This window comes from Tinamus guttatus, unplaced genomic scaffold, assembly GCF_059628265.1.
Source record: "Tinamus guttatus ecotype Peru unplaced genomic scaffold, ASM5962826v1 Tinamus_guttatus_pri_ptg000010l, whole genome shotgun sequence".
Taxonomy (NCBI): Eukaryota; Metazoa; Chordata; class Aves; order Tinamiformes; family Tinamidae; genus Tinamus; species Tinamus guttatus.
Window position 1 is genome coordinate 5,105,699 of NW_028288544.1, and position 26,084 is coordinate 5,131,782.

Here is a 26,084-nt window from a genome sequence, read left to right on the forward strand (position 1 = left end):
TTCGAAAGCAGACATAATATATGCAACACATCTATGTTGTATGAAGCTGTGTACAAAGCTACTTTAAAAGATACTTACATTTGCAAAGCTAAGTACAAAAATAAATATCAGAAGCGGTTAATAAGTTTTCTGGCTTCGATGCAGCGACTGATCTCTGTAAGCAACTTTGCTCAGGAGTACTGGCAGGAGACAAGTCTTAACTTATCCTTGCTGCCTTATTCATCCCTTCTCTTTACACAGTTCTCTGATCCACTTAGCACCCATCTTTGACAACAAATGAGCAAAAGCTTTTCATCCTTTCCCTACAGCCTAACATCCACTCTTTTCTAGGTGGATTCATCCTGTGTAGTTAATAAAGAATCTATGATTAGATAATGCACAACTCAGTGCGTGCACAAAATGCCAATTAAAGCCGATTCAATTATATGCACACAGGTAGAGCACAGTCCACTATTACTTCCCTCTGACTAAGCAATCATAACTTCCTGCCATCCTCCATTTCAGCCAAAAATACAGAGGAATGAGGCAAACAAAGCAAAAGCCACTAACAAACAGGAAAATTATTTTATTCAAGTGTCCTGGTTTCTAAATTCAGCTCTGAGAATTTTTTTTAGAGGATGTGACCATTTCTCTCTTTCCCAAACCCGTACCTTGTCCTCACCCTGGTTCTGTCTGACTCTACCACAAAGGAAGATCAACAGAGCAGTGTATCAATTCAAGCACTGTCCCACATTTGTTTAATTGATATTATTTTCTGCTCTGATTTGGGCCAATCTTGTCCCAGACAGCTCCCATGGACATGTTAAGAAGCAGTACAGACCAGGGACTTCTACTGGCATTAAGTTTGCCTTTTTGGAGAGGAAGGGAAGGGAATACAGAAGAACCAGAGAAGAGACTCTCTAGAGTATATTTTACTGGTATTGACTCATTCTCTCTCTCTTGACTTCTCCAACCAATCTCACCTTTTTTGCCACTAGTCACACAAGGTCACCCAACACAATGGTTGGGTTTGGAAGGGACCTCTATAGCGCTGTCTCAACAGAGAGGAAGAACAAACCCAAACCTGCAGGCAGCTCTGTGCCTTCCCATGCTAGCACTGCCCCTTCCTCCTCCTCGCCAGTCGCCAGCTCCTGCCGCACGCTGTGGGGAGGCTTTGGGCACATGGGCTAGGCTTGTATTAAAGAAATTGGGCAGTGGGGTCTGTGTGCAGAAGCCAAAGACTGTCAAATAGAGTATCCAGCAACTTTAGTTTTTCAGTGGTGTGCCAAATGGCTCAGCTACTCTGCTACTCTTTACTTGATTCTGACCCTTTTACTCATTTCTTTAAAAACCCTTTTCCAACTCTCCTTCTAAGTATCAACTCATTTACCCTACATGCAGCAAGTCTGACAGCTTTGCCCTGCCCAGTGTGAAGCAGTGGTTGGGCAGTGGTACAGCAAGTCTTTTAAGAAAACACTGAATGCTTGGTGTGTGCACACTTCCTAAAGCAAATGATGAAAAAAAAAAAAGGAAACACAGAATCACACAGCAACGTGCAGTTGCAGCTAGGAAAAACACTCAAATTCCCTCGTGATCCTGTGGAGGACAGGCTGCCTTTTCTCAGCAGCGGTGCTGGTAGTCACCCGGCGCCAGGCAGCCTTGGGCAGCATCATGCACAAACACTGCAAAACCAGCACGCAGGCAGCGGCACGTGTGGAGAGGGCAGACTGGGTCCTCAGCTCTGTGAACTGCTCAGGATCAAAAAGAGAGCTGAACACACAGGAAGCAATACCATGCAAAACAAAAAGCACAGGTTCATGATGAAAAGACTGTTGATTTTGTTGCTGCTAGATATCCAGTCTATTTCCACTGGGGCTAAAACACTTAAAAGAGCAAAAGAACCAGAGGAGGCTCATTAATTCTTGAAAAATTACTCAACCAAGTTGGCCAAAATGTCAGCGAGGCATCAAGGGAGAGCAATTTCCGTAGTTCCTAAAACAACACAACTCGCCTTCTTCAGAAATAATTAAAAGTAATATTCAACAACTAATTTATTGGATTCAATCCCTCAGTTCATCACATGAAGAATTACTAACGTGGCACCATTCACTTGTCACATCATCTTTATAAGCAAATGGCTAAGCTATAAGCTGAACTTTGGAAGCTTTTATCATTAGGTAAGGAGAATGATGTGGTGCGAAAGGAGCCAGGGCTTGCTGCGTCTTGTATTGAGTAATCTCCAGCTTTAAAATGTAAGATACAGATACAAGCAGCATTTTAAACTAGAACTTATGTCTAATATGGAAAACTAAAGAGGAGTTGAATAGAAGTTGAATAGCTTCCAACAAGTTAAATTCAGCTAATTTAAGAAGACAAGATGATGCTGATTATTAAAGTTGGTGTTACGGCTGTTCATTTTATTTCCTCATTTTACTTCAGGAAAGTTAATTTAGTTAGTATTGATGCCAGTATAGAATTCAATTCTATACGACTAATACAAATAAAGTATTAAGCAAATAAATTTTGTGAGGTATTGAGCTCAAGGCAGCTATTTAATACACTGACTGACTGTTGCTTCAGATGCATGTCAATATTATCTGTAAACAAGCTTCGGTAAATCTTTTTGATCACTGCATTTATCAATTAATGTAATACAGTATTTCACACATTTAGGATGACTATTTTTTTATCATATACAATTAAATGTTGCATAGTTTTTAAAAACGGCATATAAATAAACTTGATGAATGGAAATTGTAGGCAATACCATCCACAGGTAGAAGTTTGCAGCATACAGCAGGGCAAGATTATGTGTAAAACCAAAAATTTAAATTTTATAAATGTAAATCACTATGGAGCTTTATAATGTCCCCTCAACTACAGCTCAGCTTTTCCTTTAATGCGGTGTTTGCTTTTTTGGTTCTTTCTTTTTTTTAAAAGATCTTAATGCTATGCTAATAAAACGGAAATTCAGTACTACAAAAATTCCTTTGAAAAAAATCTCAGCTCAAGATAAACTGAAGATAAAGTTAGCATGTCTTTCAGACATCTGAAGATGCTCAGAAATACAGTTCAAAGTCCTGTATTTAAGTTAAAATACACACTAAATTGTTGCTTATATAAACTATATAATATCCACTCTTAACTCCTTCTCCTAAAATAATTAATTCTCAAGTACACAAGAGAATTAATTTTCACTTTTGTGCCCCCCAATTAAAATATATATTCCCTTGTCAAAAAGGGGAAAGGACCCAAAAGGACCCAAACCAAATCTTCTAAATTTAAGTTTAAGCAATTTAATTTTTACTCTCTTCAAGGCATTTCTAGAATAAAAGCTTTACAAATGAACTGTGCTCTCAAATTGCCTGTTTCTCAGGCAATGGATCAATTCTCCATGCAGCTATGATGACCCATGGCCTCATGTGACTAAAGCAACTCAGTTTGTGCCACCTAGTTCAACCTAGCCCACAGGATTCAACTTCACTTCATTAGAACACAGAAAGGAGTTGAACTGACACTTATGACATTTAGTTTTCCCTAATCGTAAGATTGTAAGTCTAGTTTGTGGAAAACAAATACAAAATGTTTGCATAACCCCCCCCCCCCAAAAAAAGCGCTTACATCCAAAATAGCGGAAACATTTGTTTTTCATTTTATAGTAAGTAATTAGTAAGTACTATTCTGCTCTTTCTTTGTTCCATTCAACTGAGTCTCACCTACTTATATCAAAATCTCTCAAAAGTACCTATAAGAAGAGCAGTAACTTTATTACTTCTGCTTCCTATGGTTCTTCGCACCTGTTCCTTTTGTACTTTCTCTATAAACAGTCTAAATTCTGTAGCCTCATATAGCTTCTGCAATATTAGAACCCAGTCCTCAGGTGGTCCCTGGATACTAACCATAGCGTTAAGTGTTAATCAACGATGCTACTTACCACATTGAAATCTAAGTTTTGTTCAACCCACTCCTTGGCTTCCTTGAATTCTTCCTTCATTTCCATGATGTAGAGTGTATCAAGGGCATCCACTATTGTTGCTCCTTGAATGTTACCTGAAATGCAAAAACACTGAATGATTTACTTTCCAACAGAAGCCTTTTCAATTCAATCTAATCAATTTAAATTAATTTTAATTTCTAAATCCAATTTTAAATAATCCACTTAAAAATTGGATGTATGAGCACTCAAGTGGGTAACTTAGTAATTCGGGATTTTAATTTTGATACCCCTGCTGCAACAGAACAGCCAAAATATTGAAGTATTTTTTCCACTGAGGAAGTTTCATGCTCTGATGCACTTCATTTTCAACGTTGCCTTTGCATTTGCAAACACTGATAAAACAGGTTACTGTAAAATACAATTCATGGAAGAAAATAATAAATCTCTTTAGGAAATAATGATTGATTCTTCATTTTGGAGTTAAAAAAAACATACTTTTTGTTCCTTTTTTTGTTTTTACACTCTGCTCAATTATATACATAAAGCTTTAAGAAGCTGGTAAGTAGTGACCACACTGCAGTCAAACAAGCCCTTTAAGAAAAGTATGCTCTCCAGCAAACAGTTTCTGATACTGTGCATATACACCGTATAACCTACACAAAGCGGCATGATGGGGAGGAAGAGAGGGCTTGCAGAATCAGCGAGACTGTCCAACATGGGTTTTCAGAGCTAGCTCTTGCTGTCTGCACAGATGGCATCTTTCTACCTCTAATATGGGGACCGTTAAAGGCCTGTTTACTAACCTTCAGTGGAAGCTGCAAGATGAAATATCCCCAAGATGGTGACTCTGGCATGGACTAAATGTTTATGATTCTGTGCTAAGGGTAATACAGAGAGTGGGGGAGAAAGTGAAGCCACCCAAACTACTGCCCCATGCTTCCTTCAAATTTACAATGTCATTTTCAAAAGATGAAAAAGTTTAAATTCCTGGTTGATGAATAGTGTCATAAACTCAATTTCAGCTCCTTAATTTTATATTTTAATGTTTGTATTTTTTTCTTTACTTATCTTAAATATGACATTACCATTCCTTAGGGAGGATCCCAGATAGAGAAATGAATATGCAGAATTGCAGGATAGTTTGGATGGAAGGGACACAGCAAGTCATCTGGTCCAGCTCCTCAGTCCCAGCAGGGCTAATTTAGCAACACTGGCCAGTAGGTGACTGCTTATTAAGGCACGCATTTCACTGGCAGAATAATATGTCGGTGGTCAGTTCTAACTTTACTGAATTTGATTGTGATGCTATGAAATGCTTTGCTGAAAAGGTAAGCTCTCTTTTGCAGACCTCTATCCAGTATCAGAATATAACTGCTCTTATATAATTAGGAGGTCAGCTATTTCAGTGAACCTTTTTGTGGTTTACTAGCATCAAGGCTTTCTGCTTCTTCATGAAAAAGATAAGACCAGAATCCTCGCTCTCTCAGTTTAAGCATCCACGTGGAAAAAAAAGATCCCATTGTCACATCTTAAAATAACAGTACTTTATTATACATCCAAGAGAATTGGGTGCTTTCTCTGTTGTACTAACTGCCAATTGCTTATGCCACCTCTTTGGAATAGCCCTTTCCTTCTGGAAAGGAAGACATCTGCATGTTTCTCCTTCCACGATGCAGCGTCCTCTGTAAGCAGGACACGTTATCTTTCCCCAGCTTATTTGGAGCTTGGCTGCCCTCCTCTCCAAAGCAAAAGCTTCACTTTAAACTTGGCAAAGTACCTAGTATTTTTCCTGAGCTGGCAAGAAGGCAAGATGGACAACTGAGGAAAATTGCTCGAGGACATATGCTTGAGAACATTAATGCAGAGAATCTAGAGATGCTTAATAAGCCTGAACAACAAAAGCAGCTCATAATAAAGTTTTACCACTGAGCTCCTCTTACAGAAAAGTCCTGATTTGCTTCAGCGGATTTTGACGGGTCTTCGAGTGCAGTGACATTCTTTGGGCTAACCCGCCTGCACTACAGCTAGCACCACCTCTAAAGTGTTAAGCTTTGAATTTTAAGGATTATTACTGAACTCACTACTGAGTCAGAAGAAAAAGACATAAATTCCACCCAAATTGGGAAACTGCTCTTGGAATCATCCACTTCCCACGACTTTTTTCTGCATCTGGCCTACCCAGAAGCAGAATGTGGTTTTACTTCAAGCATAAACCTCCCTCTGTGGAGCAGGGAGGAGAAAATAGAATCTAAAAGCAGATTTTGCTTTATTTGAAGGAACATTTGTCATTATTTTGAAGGCCTCAGAAGACAGAATAAAGCAATTTATGTAAATATTAAATAGACGAGTCAAGTCCTTTTCTAACAGTTGCACTCCAAAATACTTGATAAATGATAAAAGGACAAAGAACTTATTTTGATGTGTCACTTCAGAGGCCAGAGTTATGACTTGCGAAGAACTGCAGTTAATGCTGAGATATCCAAAAGATAATCCAAATTCTTTGGAAGAACTTGAAGAGTGTTAGGAAAATGGTGCAGCTAAATATTCATTTATAACCAGTCAGTCAAACAAAGTGAGGAAGAAAAGAAAATGACTTATTATGGAGTAAGAGCTACATTTCATAAGCCTATATAAGCTATGTTTCCTAAAGCCAGACAAATTATTCAGCATAGCATCAGGCAAGTTTCTATGTAACACTCTCAAGTGACTCAGCAGTCAAGGACAACAATTACAAGACAAGCTTATTTTGAAGTCCTGTGCCACATGCTCTAGGTGACCCTGCGTGTGCAGGGGGTTTGGACTAGATGATTTCTAAAGGTCTCTTCCAACCTTAAGGATTCTGTGATTCTATGATTTTCATGTGATATGGAATATTTGGACAGAAAGAAGGATTCATTACAGACAGAACATGCCTTAGGAAAAACAATACAGATTTGATTAACAGTGACCATCAAGCTAAATAAAAATAAAAATAATAGTTTTAAAAACCCAGAAAAGTTAAAATATGTTTAGTAGAGTTTCACAACTGTCTTAGGCAGGAAGAGGATACCACAACTGATACTCTCACCGAATTCATATACTTGAAATGAATTTATCAGATAATACAAAAATTAGTATACTAAAGACAGAGAAAACAGATCAAACTTCATAAAACAGAAACTTGAAATGAGTATCTTAGAGAAAATGGATAATGAGATGCACAAGCTCACAAAGCCAAGTGAAACATATTGCTAATCTCTACCATAAACCTCCCAACTAAGTACTTATATAAGCTCTGTATCAGTTCCCTTGTTAAACATGCTTATGCTTCTCTCTCTCCTCTTTACTACCAGCATCAGTTGTTGCTGTGAGTGATTAAAGGAGCATGCGTGACATAGCTTGTAAGGCTGGGTAACTGCAGAGAAAGTTACAGAAATTAGTCAACAGGAAACCTCAAAATGGGCTCTCTAGAAGAGTCTGAACAATATCCTTTCAAATTTAACATTGCCAGTTTTTTAGTAATGTTCTAGAAGTAAATATAAAGCAACAACCACTGCTAAGGCTTGTAAATGACAAATAAGGATGACTAATCACCTGGCATCTCGGAACAGTCTGGTGCAAGGCACAGAGGAGCCTGGATCACGTCGGGGTGATACGCGGTGGGTCCATTTAAACAATATGTTTTTTAACATCACATATTGCACAGGAGCGCACGCGCGCACACACACACACACACAAATAAGAGAAGGAGGCCTGTGCTAGAAAATGGGGCAGTCCCGCTGGGGCAGGAAGGGAAGAGCAGAATGAAAACCAAGTGATGAGAGGGTGAATGGCTCAGCGTGAGTTTCCAGGGTGACACCTCAGGGAGGACGGCTACGCCTGTCCTTGGATGACAGGCTTCCTCGCACGGCCCCGTCACCGAGCCCATGTGGCCATATGGTTGAAGAACCACAGCTGGCTCCTAGCCAAGCCGTGCAGAGGGTGGGCCAAGAAGAACTTTTATTCGCCCAGCCCAGCCTTTTAGACATGGTTTCTGTTTTTGCCAAGAGTCTGAAATAGAATACAGTCTGTTAGCATGCCAACATCAATGCATGTTAGTACATTCAATGGTTTGTTTACAGCCTTCCATTCCCTTCGATACCAAGTTTGGTTTTCCAGAACATCCACATTCCTTGCCATTAAATATATTTGGACTTGAGAAATAATTAAAATATATACACAAATATAACACACACACAGACCACAGAGACACCAGGAAAAGCTGAGTGTAATGCACCATCTATAACCGAACAACAGCCAGGCAAAAATATTGCTCTCCCCCTAACTTGAATTTAACTGCTTTTCTTTTTCTGGCTCACTGTTTGAAAGAAAGAAAACTGTGCTGAAGTGTAGAACAAAACCAGAAGATAAGGAAAGCTGAACTGTGAAGTGGCCTCAGGTCATGCTAGAAGTTATCTTCCCATAATAGTTCAACATCCAGAAATCATTAAAAACTAGGATTTCTTGGAGAGACTAACACTGCTTGTTCTTCCATGTCTGTAAAAGATGAATAGATATGTTTTTTCCCCTTCAGAAAAGGGTTACATTTTTTGTGTTCCTGAGATGAAACATAAAAATTAGTACATGGCATATTTATATTTGCAATTTTATGAATGTGATGGAAGCTTGGCACACACAAACAACAGATGTTCCTTCAGAAGAAGTACAAGTGCTCAGAAAGAAGTTTCCTCAGTTGTTGTCAGAAGAATTTTGACTACTTTGAACTAAGGTGGAAAAGAAAAAGAAAGTTTTATATGCAGCTGTCTATAGTCAGGTTGCAATCAACTTTCCCCTTCCCCTCTGTGATCTTCTAGATGCTTCGCTGTTTCAATACTCAATGAGGCAAACTTGTCTTTTTCCAGCTATTCTATGTTCAGGGAGTTCAAAGCAGATGGATTCTATGACATGTTCCTACAATTTGTAATTTGAGCCTGGCCAAAAATGCAGAAACATAATCCTGCACTTTTTTTTCATTTTGTCTAACTGTTAATAATTCAGGTTTTCTTAGTATAGGGAACAAGACCAGAAATCATCACATTAAATACCAAGCAAATCAACAGAAAGAACCATTTTTTTAAATCTATATGTGCATATGTATTATACAATTATAACTCTAAACTATATATTCAATGTACCAAAGAATTCAAGTAGGTTTGAAAAAATACTAACATTTTGATTAGAGCTAAATGTTTCTTTCAGTCTTAAAGAGACTCAGGTTTTAAAACAGTGCTTTCCCTTAGTTAAAGTTCACTGAAAAGGCTGCTATCCAATATCATTAGCAATTTAAAGTGCCAAGAGTGATTAATTATTAAAACGTACTATGTCCAAATATGAAACTTTTACTCAAGTACTGGCAAAACCCTAGCAGAACTAAGATTTCTGAGTTTCTTTCACTGCAACCATCTGGTAAGAGTGAGGAAAGAATACTTTTTTTTTTTTTTTTTTGACAGATCTAGCTTTCCATGTACCACTACATGAAACAATGTAGTGATGCTTCTCCAATACTTTTTAATCTCTAGAATTTTAGAGCCACCTCTGGTGTCTTTGTATTTAATAGCACTCGCTGTATTTTTTTTCTCCATTAGCTTGTCTGTTTGCTTTCTGTGTAAGCCTCTGGCATCCACTATACCTCTGGCACGCGTGCAGCTCAGCTCCACATATTGTTATGAGCCACCTCCTTTTGTTTGCTTTAAACATGCCACCCACCGATTTGATCTTTCAGCTCCATGCAAAGGGTAGTGCTCCCCACAGGGAACAGTAACTCCTTATTCACCCCATCCATGCCACTTCTTATGGAGCTTCATCTTGTACCCTGAAAAGTTTTCAGTCTTTATTGCTTATTTTGCATTCAAGGCTCACTGTTTTGCATGTAAACTCAGAATCATCTCTCTGGTGCCTTTATGGGCCCGCTTAAATTTATGTATATTGGGTCTCATTTGCTATTTTACAGTGCAATCATCATCCATCACGCAATCCTTTTGGGTTCATGCAACTGTTTTCAGCTTGCTGTTGCCTTTGCCACTACCTTGAGTAACTTGTGTCATTGCCAAACTCTGCCACATTATTCACCTCCTTTTCCAAGCCTGTGGTAGGTAATTTGACAGCACGGCCTCAGCATTACTAGATTTCTGTGAGAGTCCTGTAATAACTATGATAAATGTTTTTTGGATGGAAATCTAAGGAGACTAAATATGCTAAACTTGTCTTAATACTGGCCAACTTGGGGCAGGGTGGAGGGAGGCTGTTTGCAAAGCTTGACCTCCTCTCACAAATCCCGCACTGAATCATTCATCCACACCCACTAACTCAGTTCTTCAGAGAACAGAGGTTCAGGGGTTTTTACCCATTTTTCCAAGAAAGATTTCAGGCTTTCTTCCAAAATTAACAATACATACGGAAATCTGTAATTTCAGGGAATCAGAAACGAAAAGAGAAAAAAAAAAGGAGGGGGGGAGAGAAGCTTAGAATACTTTAAATGTGTATTCGCATAACATTTAAATATGTGCAAAATTACTTTTCTAGGGCTACATGAATAACCTTACAATTTAAAAACTCACTAAAAGAGAATTTTAATATGAATTTTGGTAGGCTTCCAGAGTCTTAATACACCTCAATACTGTGAAGAAACCAGGTCAAATTAGAAGGAATAGGATCTAGAATACTTTGGCTTTACAGATTTTGACTGTATTAAAAGCTTCCCTTTCCCATCCAGAAAAGATCCCTTTTCACCAGCAGTGAGACTACATACACTACGCCTGCAACTCGCACTATTTCCTGTGGTGCTACACAGGAAAAACAGTTACAGATAATTCAAAAAACCTTTACTAACTCTTAAGTACAGAAGGCATTTCTAGCAAAAGCTCTTCTATTAGCAAACATTATTAATAACTACCTGAAACTTATAAGACTAACATACGAAATGCAAACACTTACACAGGGCCTAAATTCTACAAAGCAGGGAGTAAATAGTACACACTGCAAAAGACATACCAGTGCAAAAGACATGCCCTGGAAGGGGCAGATGCAGATGCAAAAGTACGGTACAAACTGATGTTTAGCTATTCCACTTTTCTCAATTACTTTTAAACAGTTTAACTTGGAACAAAATTATTAAGCAGGCTACAGAGACAACTCATGTCCTTTTCAAGTAGGTGTTACCATCATTGACTTTTTTGTAGTCAATGTAAACTAAAAATAAACAAACAAAAATAAACAACAGAAAAATCCACAATAACAGTGGTTACTTGCCAAGATAACATGGTAAAAGCTAGAGTGGCAAATAAAAGGAAACTAAAACATTTCATGTATATGCGGAAAAGACTTTGCAATGGTCAGAGGCAAGCATGAGGCTTTGGCTCCGTACTGAAACAAAAATATTTCAGTTTACCGTAAGTTTCCTAATAATTATTTTGAGAGTGTGCACATGAGAAGAAGCTCATAATAAACATATGCCTGAGATCTACCAGCTTAAGATCTTCTTGTGCTTATCAAACACCTTCGCCACTGTCTACGCAGTATCAACAACTCAAGTCGATTCCTCGTCTTCAAAAATCTCTTAGGACAAACAAAATGGCATTTCAAAGTCCCTCAAAAATCTTAAGACCCAAGAAAAAGCTCTACAAAAGTTCTAAATTTGTACAAGAGCTGCAGCCAAATGAAGTCTCTCCCCCCAGGTCAGAATCATCTGGGCTGCGGCCCAGTTTTCTCCTGCCATCATCCCATCTTTTCCTGGCACTATTCCTCTGCCGCTAGCCTGACAAAAGCATCACATCGCATTAAAAGCTTTGTTAAGTTCATGATGGTGTTGCCTAACTAAGTCACATCTATGTTTAATCACACTTGTTAAAAGTGCGTCTTTTTATTGTGTTGCAGAGATTTCAAGAAACACCAGACACTGTTATCTACTCACAAAACGCCATGTTATTCCAGCTAGAACTGAAGCATTTACACATCCAAAATTAAGCTTAGAAGATTTTCATTCGACAGCAGCAGGGGAGCTGCTCTCCCCTCCACGTCAGGAGAGCTGCACTGCCTGTAACCTACACAACATTAAGCACCAGTAAAGCACAGCATTTGAACCTACTGGTCCCCACAGTAAGATATCTAAAGTCTGTATCCCATAACAGACACCTCCAGTATATTCATTGTGCCTCACAGGAGGGGAAGTATTCAAAATTAAACAACTGGCTAATAAAGTACGCTCTGTCTTCCTGCTATTAAGACAACCAGAAACTTGCATTTTTGAAAAAATGTGAGATCCAGAAGCAGGAAGAAAAGACATGCATGGTAGATTGGAGAGAGTTACGACAGGTGACAGGGCAAGGAGGGGCTTACTTGACTTCTGATGGTTAACTGGAAATTCACAGGGCTCAGAGCTGGAAGTGAGTTAATCTCAACTGATTTAGTTCTGAATTACCTTTAAAACAGTCACTCAATTAGTTGCAATCTAATCTTTAAGAGAAAGGAACCAGAAGAGCCAGAGAGGATAGGGAAACTTTTTTTCTCCTTTCATAGGAAAAAACAAAAAAAAAAGAGAGACATTAAGTATTTGAAAAAAACAGCAAAACTAATTCAGGCAAATTGCTCTATGAAAGAGGAAGACAGGAGGCATCTGATGAATTCCAACATGAAGGTACAGATCAGATCTAGTGGTTTGATGACACTATTAGATAAAGAAAAATATATTTCTTTAAAAAGATTATTGATTCAGGAAAATGTGGCTTATGAGACAAAGTGGCTTGCAGATACACTGCTCTTTGAGATTCTGCAAAACAATGCAACAGAAAGAACTGGTATTTATTTTGATTTGCCATCAAGATCAATGACGCAGAAATGTTTCTAAAGAAAACTCCACAGCAGTAAGATCTTATACGACGTGACTGTGATGGGGAAGCGATGCGCCTTTATACTGCTTCTGGCTATTTTTCCTTTAAAGGAATTTTTATTTTCAAATTCAATATTTTTCTTGTTTCACATTGAAAAATGCCTTCAGTAATCTATTCTCATGTAATATCCACAACACTCATGCTAAAGAATTTCACATGTCAGTACATTTATCACTGTTTTTCCAAATCTAGTCAATAGAGTGAAGAATTCAAAACTCTTAAATTTTTATCAATTGTGTTTCTAATGAGAACTAGATTAAGCATTTTAATTTTAAAGACATCGTGCACCATTTTTTGTCCTTCAAGGAAACAAAACAAACTGGACTGCATCATTTTTTAAAATCCCTATTAAATCTCAGAACTCTCAGTAATTTGAATGAAGCTTTTTTAAAAAAACTGGTTCTCCAAAAAAAAAAATCACAATTTCACTCAACATTAATGCTGGAGTTCACCCAAACTTCTTTGGTTTCTCATATTTAAGGTTCGAAAACTAACAGTGCAATAGTTATCTAATAACTTTTTGAGTACCACCTTAGGCAAACTAACACCGCAACATTAAATTTGGCCCATATATTTTCACAACTATTTTTGTAACCACAACTGAAGTCTTAGCAACTTAAGAACACAGTTGAAGATTGGATATATGCTTCATTTAGGCTGTTTTAGAAAATGTTCCTACTTCAAGCTATCCTTTCCAAATATTTAATTTAATTTAATATAATAAGCTGTTGTTAAAATCAAAATGAATGTATCGATTTTGTCATGGCTATGGAAATCAGTTAATTTTTCAGCTTTCAGTTTGGAAAACAGAGGTTGTTTGAATACAAAGATTGCTGTCATACAGTTTAATTGTTCATTTTTCTACAACACTGAAGATGATGACAGCTCATCGGACAGTTTTCTCTGAACGCTGCTGCTGTTCAGATGCTTTTTATCCCAAGCTCTGTCCCACTTGTATTTTAAAAAACAGTTTTGCCTCATTACACAGGGTTTCTGCAGTGTCCTTATCATGATGGAACTTTTCAGCACCAATTTTAGAGGTGGTAATCAAGCAACTCCCCTGTAACATCTAGGGGTGCAAATAATGGTTATTTTCATGAAAGAAAAAGAGAGCCTGACTGAAATACATCAGCAAGTTCTTTTAAGGAGCTGGAAAAAAAAATCTGAGCGTTATTGAGAGCCTCAGCTGCTTTCACCACTGCAGAGAATATCTAATACCAACTTTTTTCCTTTATGCAGGATTTATTTTTCTCCCCTTATTGTTTGCTTCCTGCTTACTGAGTGTGATGCCAATGAGTTCTGCATCACTAGGATAAGTTTTAGGGCAGGGCAGTATCTAATGCAACAAAACTAACTCTATATGATATAGCAATGAGATGCTTCATTTATTCTTATTCAAAAACGAATCTTTGAGTCATGGAAAGTACTGCCTTCAATTACTGATATTTTCTATATGCAACATAAGCAAGAGTTGCCACATCACAACATAAAAGCTGGGAAAAGCATGTGTTTATCACCTTCAATCTTTTCAGCTGATTTACTGTTTCACGTTAACGTCACTAAGCACAAGCACAATATGCTCTACTCACCAAATAAATTGCTTGAATGTCCTTGCTTAGATATGGGTTTCAGTTCATTTAATCCCCAAGCGTAACGCTTATAATTATCCCAGGCATGTTTCATCATCTGTGGGGAAACGAAAGGAGGATTTTAATGTTGATTTAGCAAGAAGCCACAGCAAATACTAACTTGAGAATATACTCAATATTAAACATATTTAATTCTATGCTTAATTAAATGTGTTGCATGCATTAGAACTAAGAAATATTTTACAGACAACTAACAGTAGCATTGTTCTCCACATGCTCATGGTAAGAATTCTGTCTGTGAAGTCCATCTCTACTGTTACATGCATGCTTATAAGGAAGTCATAATAAAAAAATAGTTTTTACAGAGAGAAATTTATCATAGAGCACATTTACTCATGTAAGCGTTTGTTTTTTTGCGTTTTTTTTTCCCCCGAAAACCTTTCACCAAAACTGTCAGACATAGGTGTTCATTTAAGAAGTTGGTATTTTATTCTGCTTTTTTTAAGATTGGAAATAGGAACAGCTCACAGTAATCATTAGTGCCTGGCAGAGTCACACATAAAACTAGCTTATTCAAGCGCAATACAGCTAATAACAGAAGAAAGAAGCTAGAATGGCAGAACAATATCTGTGAGAAAACATGAAAAATATGCCCTATGTTTTCCTCTCTCTCTCTAAGTTATTATGCTATCATTTTCTATGATCAGTGCTACTGTACGTAACATTAGCTACTTCCAGGTGTCATTTTGTAGAAATAGTGTCAGAAGCTGGCAGCAGATGGACTGAACCCCTCTCAACTAAAGCACATTCAGCTCAAGGAACTCAAGGACACTTTGAACATCCCCCCACAGTGATTAGTTAGACATAGCCCTAACTATGTTTTTTGGGCAGATGTTGGCCAAACATCATCTTTTAACCCTCAGGAGCTACTTTCTTCAGGGGGTCAGCAGAAGGATCTTGGCTTTATACAGCAGCAGGAACAACATTGCTTGGGCCACCCTGCTCCTCCCTTCCAGGAGGCAGCGCAGGGCTGGGAACGCCTGGGGTCGTCTTCAAGACACTAAGTGACAATCTCAAACCTTCTCCAAGATGCTGCTCCAGGCTACCAGTTGACAACACTGCGCTGCCCTTGCTTTTGGTCCTCCCCTCGAGGCTACACGTGTCAAGGATAATTTGGTTAAATGGCAGCTATAATCCCAAATTCTAAAGCAACAGCTTGAGGGCATGCTGATAATAGTAATCTTGCACTGCCTTCCTTCCTCCTCCCTTTGACATAATTTTTCTATGTAACTGAGCAATTAAGGATCTGCATTACGCCAGGCTATACTAAATGACAACAGATCCTCTAGAATACTGTTGTGCTTGTGGGAATGAGTGTCTCTTGCCTGTTTATAGAAGCGTAAATGTGTCTCTATCCACCAGGAAAATTCAGGGACCTCGGTTTACTCTAGAACTTGCTTTGGACCAACTTCACCAATGCAAGGATTTAGCATCTAAATGAGATTTTGGCAGAAAGAGTGAGAAGCTGTATGGAAATGTTGGTAAGCAACAGTGCATGTCAGGAGCATTTTTTCCTCAACACAGAGCTGGTAGCACAGAGTTAAATAACAGAGCTCATATCTACGTGGCATTCCCTGGCTACAGAGATCAAGATTATATTAAATTGATCATTCAGATACAGCATAAGGCTAAGTGATTTTCAAATATACTAATTAATATCCAAGGTATTTTGCACACTATACAAGATTAAGCTGCCCTTCAGTCACGTACCAGACCAGTAGGTTCTGCTTTGAATACTGAAGCATCAAACATTTTAGACAGGCTAAATCCTGACCTGCACTGAACCTGCCATTTTTTTATGTTCTGTCAAAGTTTATTCTCCTCAAAATCACATCATTTTATTGTTGTTTTTGTTGTATTTAATAATAACCTAGGAGCACCACATAGAAGGGCTGTCTTATTTTTTAAGACCAAAATTGTAACTGAGTGGTCAGAATCAAAGTGCCTAAAGTTACAGTTTCATAACAAAATTGGAGAGGCTCAAGCCAGTATTGCCACAGTCCCACTCTTCTTCCCTTCTTTTCTCCTGGCACATCCACGCTCCTTCTCTTGCACCAGACATCTGGTGTGCGTCTGTCCCCATATCAGGTGACTTCAGAGAGCAGAAACTCTACAAATTTTTGTCCTTGTTGGGGTTGAGGATCATTTTTGTCCTGCCTAGCTTCCCGGGTCTGACTGCTGCATGCTGAGTATTGGAGCTGGTGAAAAGGCAAGAAGTGAACGATGCCAAACCCCAGTCAGTTCAGCCAAAACAGGCACGAAGGACATGGCATTGCAAGATGCCCCACATGGGCTCAGGAGCCTTCACTTCTTCCAGCCAGTCTGCATTTTGATCAGATTGCACTGTAAATGCCAGCATCTCACTCCTAACAGAAACACTTCAGCTACCTTATTGCTAGTAAGCCCCAAGGCAGTAAGAGAGGTAGCTAACCCAGCCAGTAGACACTATCTTCTAATAATAAGTAATGTTACATGTTAATGAACAGCAAGTTTTTTTTTTTTCTTGTTTTCAAGTGACCTCCCATTGCTTCTAGGGCTACTCAAATGGTGTGGACTCACCACTTGATAAGATATTATAAGACATGAACCCAAGAAGCTAAACAAATGCACAAAAAAAGGTGATTGGGGAAGCAGGGAGATCCCCCCAGGCCCTTCTCCATTTCCTTGAGAAATATAAGCTACCAACCAAAAGATTTTTTTTAAGCCAACCAAATACTTAATTAATTAAAAAAGTCTAGATTCAGATAGAACATCAAGCTTACTAAGCATGTTTCCTCAGGCAGGAGAGGCACCTTCAGCTTATTTTCGCTTTAGTTTAGATGTTCACAGATTACAGACATAACAATTAAAGCAAAATATGTCTCCCAAAACTGCCAGTGAACCCTCTAGTGTTTCAGGGAGCCAGGAATTACTTTAGCTAAACACATACATATGTGTCTATTTAGCCAAAGATTACTAAAATGCAGTATAACTGTGTTTACTGTGTGAAAAGCCCAGTGATCTAAGTAGGCTAAAAAAACATTTTAATTAACACTATCTGCTTGGTAAATAAGTCACAGTTTGTGCTTCTAACTTAGCAAGAAGTCTTATTCATTAGAATTCAGCACATTGAAAGTGCTCTATACGATTTTCGCTCTGTAAGATTTATGGTTCTGTACCAAACTTCCCACTAGAATGAATTTGCTACTTGTTAATAGCTTTGTTTTCTATGTAAGAATAAAAAAGCTCCAAAACGCTGAACAACAACTTGAACAAGCCCAAGTCAGAGATAATTAAGCCTTTCCTTCAGCCAAATTCCTAGCACTGAAAGTTTAGGAACAAACTTCAACAGTTATGTGGATAAATGTATCTATCTTTGAGTCTCCACTGTTGAGCTGGCATAAAACTTCCCTAAATTGGTATTTACAGCTATTTTTCACTTGACGATAAGACCCTTTTGATCACTTGCTGACGGCTTGCACAAATATTTTTGATCACTAGATTTTTCTGAGCAAGCTCCACCTTTACCAAGAACATCTATATTTCAGCAAAATAACCCCAGTCTTGTAAAAGATGGAAGCTCCCAGTGACGAAGGATGTGCTACAGCTTGTGACCAGATGACTCCAGCAGATACTCTTAAACTCCTCTACAGCCTGAGTAGTAAAGTGATTTCATTTGACTGCTTTCCAGTAATCCCTTGGTACTCCTCCAGGAGGGCAATAGGCACAGTTACATTTGCATACTGCTTAATTCTTCTAGCTTTGCTCAGTGATACATCTCAGTGAATCTGAAATTGCAGAAGATCCTGACACCTCCCTGGGAAGCCCTGTGTCTACATCAGCAAAGTCTGGCTCCAACAGAGACCTACCGCAGGCCTTTTGGATGCAGTAGCTGAGTGCTTGACTTCCAAGAGCTCCCTTCCTGGTTAAAAGCAGACTACTTTTAATCTTCAGAAACGAAGCACTCATTTTTACTTAGAAAGAAATTGGAAGGGGCTAAAATACTACCCCACCTCTGAGGAACAAGGAAATGTGCTATTATAATTGCTAGCAGCAAATGGACTTAAGCACATGTGTGTTTACTTCGATGGATGAGAAGAAAAAGGAGGTGAAAGTCTGACAAGCTTCACAAAAGGCCCCTCACATTTCTCTCTTCTGCAGAAATTTTTTTAAAAGATAATTTTAAAGCCTTTCTCCATCTGCTGTACATAAGCAAAATATACATATATTCTCCAGAAATAAAGACTTTTAATACAGCTGTTATGCTGGCCAGCCAAAAAATGATGACCCTACACTCTCATTTATCAGTATTTTAGTTGCTCTTATCTTCCAAAGCACTAACATAGTGCTCTGTGAGTGACACAAAAGCTGCCTGAAATGTAAGGAATAGAGTCCTAGTCCAACAAGAATACCCATGATTTTAATTTTGAAATGCTGCCAGAAAACAAGACCAGGGCTGAATCAGCACAGTAACAGTGATATTGAGATGCAAACTTCCACAGTGCCAGGTGGAGGGCAAATAATAAGATCTTGATATGACGTATTTTAGTAGTTAAATAAAACCTGGGGAGATGTCAAAGAGGATCTCAGGAAAAAGAACTGAAGCAGATTTTAGAAATAAGGTATTAAAGCAAGCAAATAAACAAACCAAAACTCAGACCTTGAAGGCAGTATCATCCATATCATCTACAGAGTCACTTAAATCATGTCAACACAAGAGAGAGAAGAGTAGGACTCAAATACTACTGGAAGGCTGGCAGAATAAAACTAAACTTTTCTATATCTTTACTGTACTTTCTTTGTTTTGAATAACCTTCTCCTCAGTCCAGAACACAGAAGCTTTTTACAAGTTTAACGTATTCTCACCTGTTAAGTTAGTTGCTTACCAGAACTTCCCGTTCACTCAGTCTGGATTCCCCCAATCTTCCCTCCCTTCTGTTGCTGCAACTAAAGCTTCAATCTTTCACAGTACCAGTGAGAGGAATAAAAGAAGTTGCAAGAGTTGGTAAGAAACCTCTACACAGACTCCACTTAGACGTTCCCCCCATACAACAGAGCCAGGCCAGCTGATGACTTCCATGTGGCATCTCCAGCACTGCAGGTTTGTCACAGTACCATTCTCCCCAACTACTTCTATCAACCATTATGAAAAACTCAAATTTTAGGAAGAGCAAACTGACCTATTATTTCATTCCCACTACTGTTGATCAAACAAGTCTCAGAAGAAACCCAGGGAAACAACTATTCCCAACTGTTTTCACAGTCTCCAAGTTCAAATGAAGCCAAATCACAACACAACTGAGATTCTTCACAACCTCTGCAGGTTTCTGGAAGATGATCAAACAGGATCTTTCTATGAAAACATTTTATGATCACCCTAAGTTGATCCAGTAGAGGGGTTTTCTTAAAATCATGCTGCATACGTAGAAGAGCTCTTTTTTATAAACTATTATGGAATCTACAGTTTATCACAATGAGCAATGTTTGGCTTTTTTAAAGTTATCAGAAGTACTACATTTCTGTTTTACTACATTTCACTTCATAGTGGCATTCAGCATATTCTTGCATTTCTAAAGAGTTAAGAGTTATTTGCTGAATTTCTTGACATCTTAAATAATCTGCATCTTAAGACACATAAAATAATAATAGACTTATTTTTCTCTAAATTTCCATAGATAGCACTTTTTTTTCCCTAGGATTAGGAACCATAATAACATTGTGAAACCATTTGGTAATTTCCTTTATTTCAGAGCATGACCTTTGCTACTTTTGACATTATTTGCTCTTACTATGTTGGGTAGGACTTTAAACCTGTCGCTTCAACCTTTTCCTGCAGCTCTGCTGGTAGTCCCATTGCATTCTAACACCTTTCCATCTAGAACAATTTCAATTACTAATAATAGACTTGGATTACCTTAAAATCCATCTTTTTCTTCAGAGTAAATTAAAACAGCATTTGCATCTTTCTATCCTGCTCAGATTTGCTCTATAGCTAAATTCTAGGAAAAGATTTAGGGTGTTTTACTGTAGTTACTATTTTGTTAATTAGTTTATAGTCATGTATAAGTAGACATATACTTATGCCTACAGACTAATATGACTGTTTTTTTAAGTTATTTTATGTATATTGTTATGTTAGAGCGCTACTAACATTAGAGTTCCAGTTATTTTTTACAAAAAAGGAAAACCCTCAAAGATAACTTCTTGACTAAAGATCAGGATTTACTAGAAAAAAAAACAGATGAACAAATCAGAGTATTACTTTATACTCAGCCCTTGTTTTCTGTGGTAGAACCGCATCTAGAGCTTTGCTTTAAATTAAAAATCAGCACCTATAATTAGAATATTCCTCTAAGCACTACCTTTTATTGATTTATTTAATTAATATTTTTATTCCAGAAGCAAAACTGCAAAAAATATCCTAAGAAGGTTCATCTCAGTGGACACCGCTCAGATTTTGTCTTGAACCTTACTCCAGTGACAACACATTCAATTTTTTCTCCTGGCACCAAAATTTATTTTTCTCATAAAACATGTAAAACTAGTCCTGTCACTATGAAATTTTAATTTCTTGCTGCCAGGTAAGAGGTTATATTTATATGTATTGTAGATCAGAAGGTTGGCAGATTCCTGGTGTTTATAACCTCATTTTCTAATGGCATCATCCCGAGTTAAGAAGCAAGTCGCACTTGCCCTGTCAACGTGGGTTTAACAGCCACAGCCAAGGTGTTGCTCTTTCCACCTTAGCAGATGGAGGCCAGATGGACACTGCAAAGGGCGTTTGGTTCAGGTCCTTTAAGTACTTTGGGCCATTGGCCTTTCAATCCAGCCAAGGAAACCCTCAAAGGAAGCTTTCTATTAGTTAACGGGCCAGTAAAAACCATTCCCAGTTACCACTAAGAAGCACCTAGAGATTTTAGGAGCATTTAGGGGCTGGTCATTTAGTTTATGGCGCTTCGTATTGTAATGGGAATTGAAAGCTTCAAGAACACAAGTATAAGTATTTTTGAAACTTATATCTACAAGATAGGATATTTAGTACTGTTCTGGGGGGAAGATACCTAGAACTCTGAAAAATGTCAACATAGCTAGGTTAGCCAAACTGATTTACAGGTTTCTCCATCAAATATTAAATGCCCATATCATGAAATATTTTATTTATTTCCATATTTGATGTTCTACATTAAAAGGACAGATGAGTAAAAACTGCTGCTGTACTTCAGGAATTATCCCACAAATAATCCATTTGTGCCTCTCCCCCAAATAAACCCAAAAGTCTAAGTAAATTTGCAGATTAAAAAAAAAAGTAGAGAGAAAATGAAAACACTAAGGACCATTGTGATGATTAATTCATCATCTGTACTGCAAAGCTCTTCAAAAATCCTCAAATGTAAAGCCTGACAGAAATGTTAAGTATTATTCCCACGTGTTAAGTTACAGATAAGCTTCTGTTCTTATACTCTCTTCTCCTCACTGTGGCTTGTAATCATCTTTAGCAGTGCATTCAACTATCCAACTAATATTTAGCACATGCTGTTATGGGTATCATTTCTAACCAGGGACAGACATTGCAGAGTGCTGCATTCTGTTATACATTTTCAAAGGAACAACCTATCCCACTAATTACATAAGAAGAATTCTAATTAGAAGGTTGCATTCTTCCAATGGAGAATGAAAAATCTGCAATTAAGGTATTTTGTACACTCAATTCTATTACTGCATATTTTACTTAATGTAAAAGCATATAGAAAAAAAAAGACTATTTTGTATTAGAAAAAATATCATCAGGCCTGATGCTTTGGTATGTCTACATCGAAAAAAATATCAGGAGTTAGTTTACTTGAAAAATATTGTATAACATATCAAGTGACTCACTGACAATAAAGCTATGTTTTATTGATTTGTCAGCTCTCTCTCTTAACAGTAAAGGTTTTCCAAAGTTATTATATGAATGAAAAATGGAAGGTACCATAGTATTTTACAATTAGGTTGCATGCGAGAGCTGTGTGTTATTACTTTGTTACTGCATAGCTCTATTTAGTAGAAGGTGTAGAGTGTTAATGCAGAGAAACTTGAATGAAGACCATAGTTCATGTCCAGACTTCAAATCCTTACAGCTTTCGGTACAGGCTAACGAAGGTCTTATTCTTACTTGCCCTTTGCAACAATACTGAGATAGGTGTAGCACAGAAGCATACTAGTCAAGGATCTTTTCCTCACTAAATAAAATCTAGGAAGGCATGAGCCACACACAACTCTTCACAAATTATGAAGAACAGAGTCCTTACATTTTCTGCAGTCCAAGATCCAGCTAATTTCAACCAAGTGAAATTATCACTTTTATGAAAAGGAAAGGTGTAATTCAAAAATCTTGCCCATATATTTATCAGTCCTGTCAGACCTGCCTTACCCTGCCTTGAACCATGCAAAGCTGGGTGAGAAGATCAGTTCTAGCTCAATTTTAGATTCATTCACTTCAGTTTTCTTTTTACCAATGTACAGAAAGCAAAGTAGATAAGAAAGAAAACTAATTGGTTTAAAAACTGTAGGATGTGGATGTTTTTGTTTGTTTCTCCCACCAAGTAAGCTGGGATTTGAATGTTTTCTGTAGGCATTTGAAAAGAGTTTTTTCCTAAAATTATTTGTCATGAAAGGGTCGATTAAGTTGCTATCATGCTGCTTTTGCCTCCAACTCTCAATTATTAGTGGAGGAATAAATTGCACATTCTCAGTAATTACACTAGTAGAAAAAAAAACATACAGTATTGAAGTAGAGCAGTACATAATTGAGCATAACTGACAATGTCGAAGCAGCTCTATTTTCAGATCACTTCAGTTTCCATTTACATCTGTGGACATCTACAAGATGGAAACATTTGATGAACCATTTAAGTCAAATGAAAACAAACACAAGAGCACTCTAAGGAATCAGGAAATGGATCTCATATGGCTGCTACCTTACAACTTAGCAACTGTTGCCATGATCTGCATTTGAGAAAATATCTGATGCCTAAAGTTCCCCAAGTTATTTTTCTTCTTCCAAAGCAAAATCCTCTTCAAATACTCAACAAAACAAAAAGTCAGGACACCCTAGGATAGAGAGAGAAGAACTATTTCTTTATAACTAGTGTAGAGGCCAGATGTTATTTCTTCAGAAGATCTATGATTTCACAGGTTTGATTTGCCCACTTCAATTAGAAATAAAACAATCCAGGGATGTTCAGATATTTTTCTAAGGAGAATCGCCAATGGCTATTTTTCCAAATCCAATCATGTAGATGCTTTACATTACAGAAACATATACTTTACGTTAGAAGTTTATGTAGAAAAAAATATATATCATAAGGAAGTGCCCGAGAACTCGGGAGAATCCCTGTTGACGACGAAAATTAGAGGAAAATGCGAGGAAAGAAAGGAAGGAGGGAAGGAGGGAGGGAGAAAGGAAGGAAGGGAAATGAATTTGTGAAAATACTACCCTTAAGAACGAGGGCACACACTGACTCATCCCATCAACAGGATTTTTTTTTTCCTGGCCTACTTAGGACTTGTTGCAGGTTTGAAGAACTCCCAGGACAAACAGTGTGAGCAACCAGGCTCTGGCAGCTGCCTGATACAATCACGCTTTTGTTCTCCTCTCTTTCCTACTGTTCTTTAAACAGTTATCTGATAAGCTTTGCTTCTAATTAGATTATGAATAATTCATGGCAGGGACTTTATCTCCTACATGTTTGTTAAGTATCTGGCACTACATAGCCAGGCTGCTGCTCAAGTTCCCAATCACAGCGGGAGTAATGTAAATAAAAAGTAAGCAGGGTGCTATGCAGTACAACACATCCAGATGAAGTGACTGACTAATATCAAGGTGATTTAAGGCCCTGTTTTAGAGCATGATTAAAGTCACACACACAAAACAGCTTATAGAACCTTTTTTTTTTTTTTTTTGCTTCAATACAAATGATCTCATATAAAAGGTTAACAACAGTGCACCAGGACACTAAGATTACTGGTGCTCCTGTACATCTCTGTATGCACAAGTTTGTTGACAGGATAGCCTGTTATGTCCCTTGGCATGTCACATCAGGGACTTACCTGCCCTGCAGGCATGCAGCAGGCCAACACTTCTACTGAGACATAAGGGCTTCCTGTGCCTCTGTACGATTTTTCCTTTACTCGAGGCTGTGAGACTTTGATCTCCTTTTACCCCTATCATTAGCTACCCCTCAGACTTGGAAAACTAAGCAGTGACACTCCAGCAATGGAGACACTGGAGATGGTCCTATGACTGAAACCTACTTTCTAGAGAAATGCCCCTTCTAAACTACCTGAAAGGACATGGCATGAAGTACTCGGAACCTCACATCATTGCTATTTTCCTTCTCACATTTTGAACGTTCAATCCTCACTCTTTCTCTCTCCAATTTTACTTTTTATACACAAAGTCCATAAGGAACAGGCTTTTATCCACCCCAGGACATGGAAAGTGCTGGTAAGTTTAGTTCTGACCAAGCAGACGGACCTATCCAGGACAAGAGGAAACAAAACCAACCGCAGAAGTTTCCCAGGTTCCTACAAGTTAGAAAGATTCGACATGTATCCAACAATCCAGCCTCACTACCAGACTGTGTTTAGGGATTGGCAGTTTAGGGATAGCGGAAAAATTACTTAAGTTTTAATCATGCCATGCAGGCACTGAAGGGCAGAATTTCAGAGGCATCTCCTAGTGTAATTTTAACTTTCTTTTGAAGCAATTATTTTGGATTTTTTGCAGAACAGTTTGGTCTTGAGGAACAAAAAATAAACAGTGAGTCATGCATTATCAGTAGGTTTGGGGCCATTACAGACCTAGTTAGGTAACTAGTAACAGTAAGTAAAAACATGAGATAAACCATTTATAAATATTGCATTAGATATGAGCCAATGAGAGACTTCCTAAGCTAGATATTGGTGCTGAATTCAAAGCTCGGCACTTTGAGTTTTTCAAAATGCTGAGCACTGAAATAACTACTTTTCCCATCCTTTAAGCAGTCAGTGCTTGACAAGATGCCAGCCCAGACTGTATCAAATCCCTACCCACATACTACTAATTCTCAGCTACAAGGATTTTTTTTTCTCTTTTCCTCTTTTTTCCTCCTGCTATCAAATCCATCCTTCCCTTCTTTTACCTCTCCAGTGTCCAGTTAATGGAGTCAAAAGAAATTGAGGCACTCTGCTCTTATTTTTACTACAGATGCGCTTTCAGGAGTCAGAAAGCCTGCTCAAAAAGTATTTATGGGGATTAATCTGATACAGAGTTGCTGCATGGATCAACAGCTAAGCCCATGTCATTACCACTAAGCACAGAAAGGCGTCTTCAGTCTCATGGTCTGAAATTGGAGAAAAAGGGCTGGACTGCCTCCCAAGAGCTAAATGCCACTTGCACAGAGGTTAAAAGCAGATAATATTCATTCATCACCTTAAAAAAGATTATAGAAAATAAATAAATAAGCTGCATAAAGTGATAAGCTGCAGCGAGGTGGGCAGGGGCCGCTGCAGTGGCAGGAGCTGGAGCCCTGGCCAAGGAGTTTTCCAGAACCAGTGGACACAGCCTGACCCAATGGATTCAGGCAGGTCTAACCGTGCCGCTGAGTTGGCCTGAGC

The 26,084-nt window shown here is 38.1% G+C and overlaps 1 protein-coding gene across 1 annotated transcript in view; it reads right to left on the bottom strand.

Annotated features, from left to right (window-relative positions):
• Positions 1-26,084, bottom strand: part of MAN1A1 (mannosidase alpha class 1A member 1) — a 130,021-nt gene that overhangs the window by 81,545 nt on the left and 22,392 nt on the right. The window contains exons 2-3 of the mRNA XM_088522680.1: positions 14,409-14,505; positions 3,914-4,029 (exon numbers count right to left, since the gene is read on the bottom strand). Of these exons, the coding sequence (XP_088378806.1) occupies positions 3,914-4,029; positions 14,409-14,505 (213 nt within the window). The remainder of the gene's footprint in view (positions 1-3,913; positions 4,030-14,408; positions 14,506-26,084) is intronic.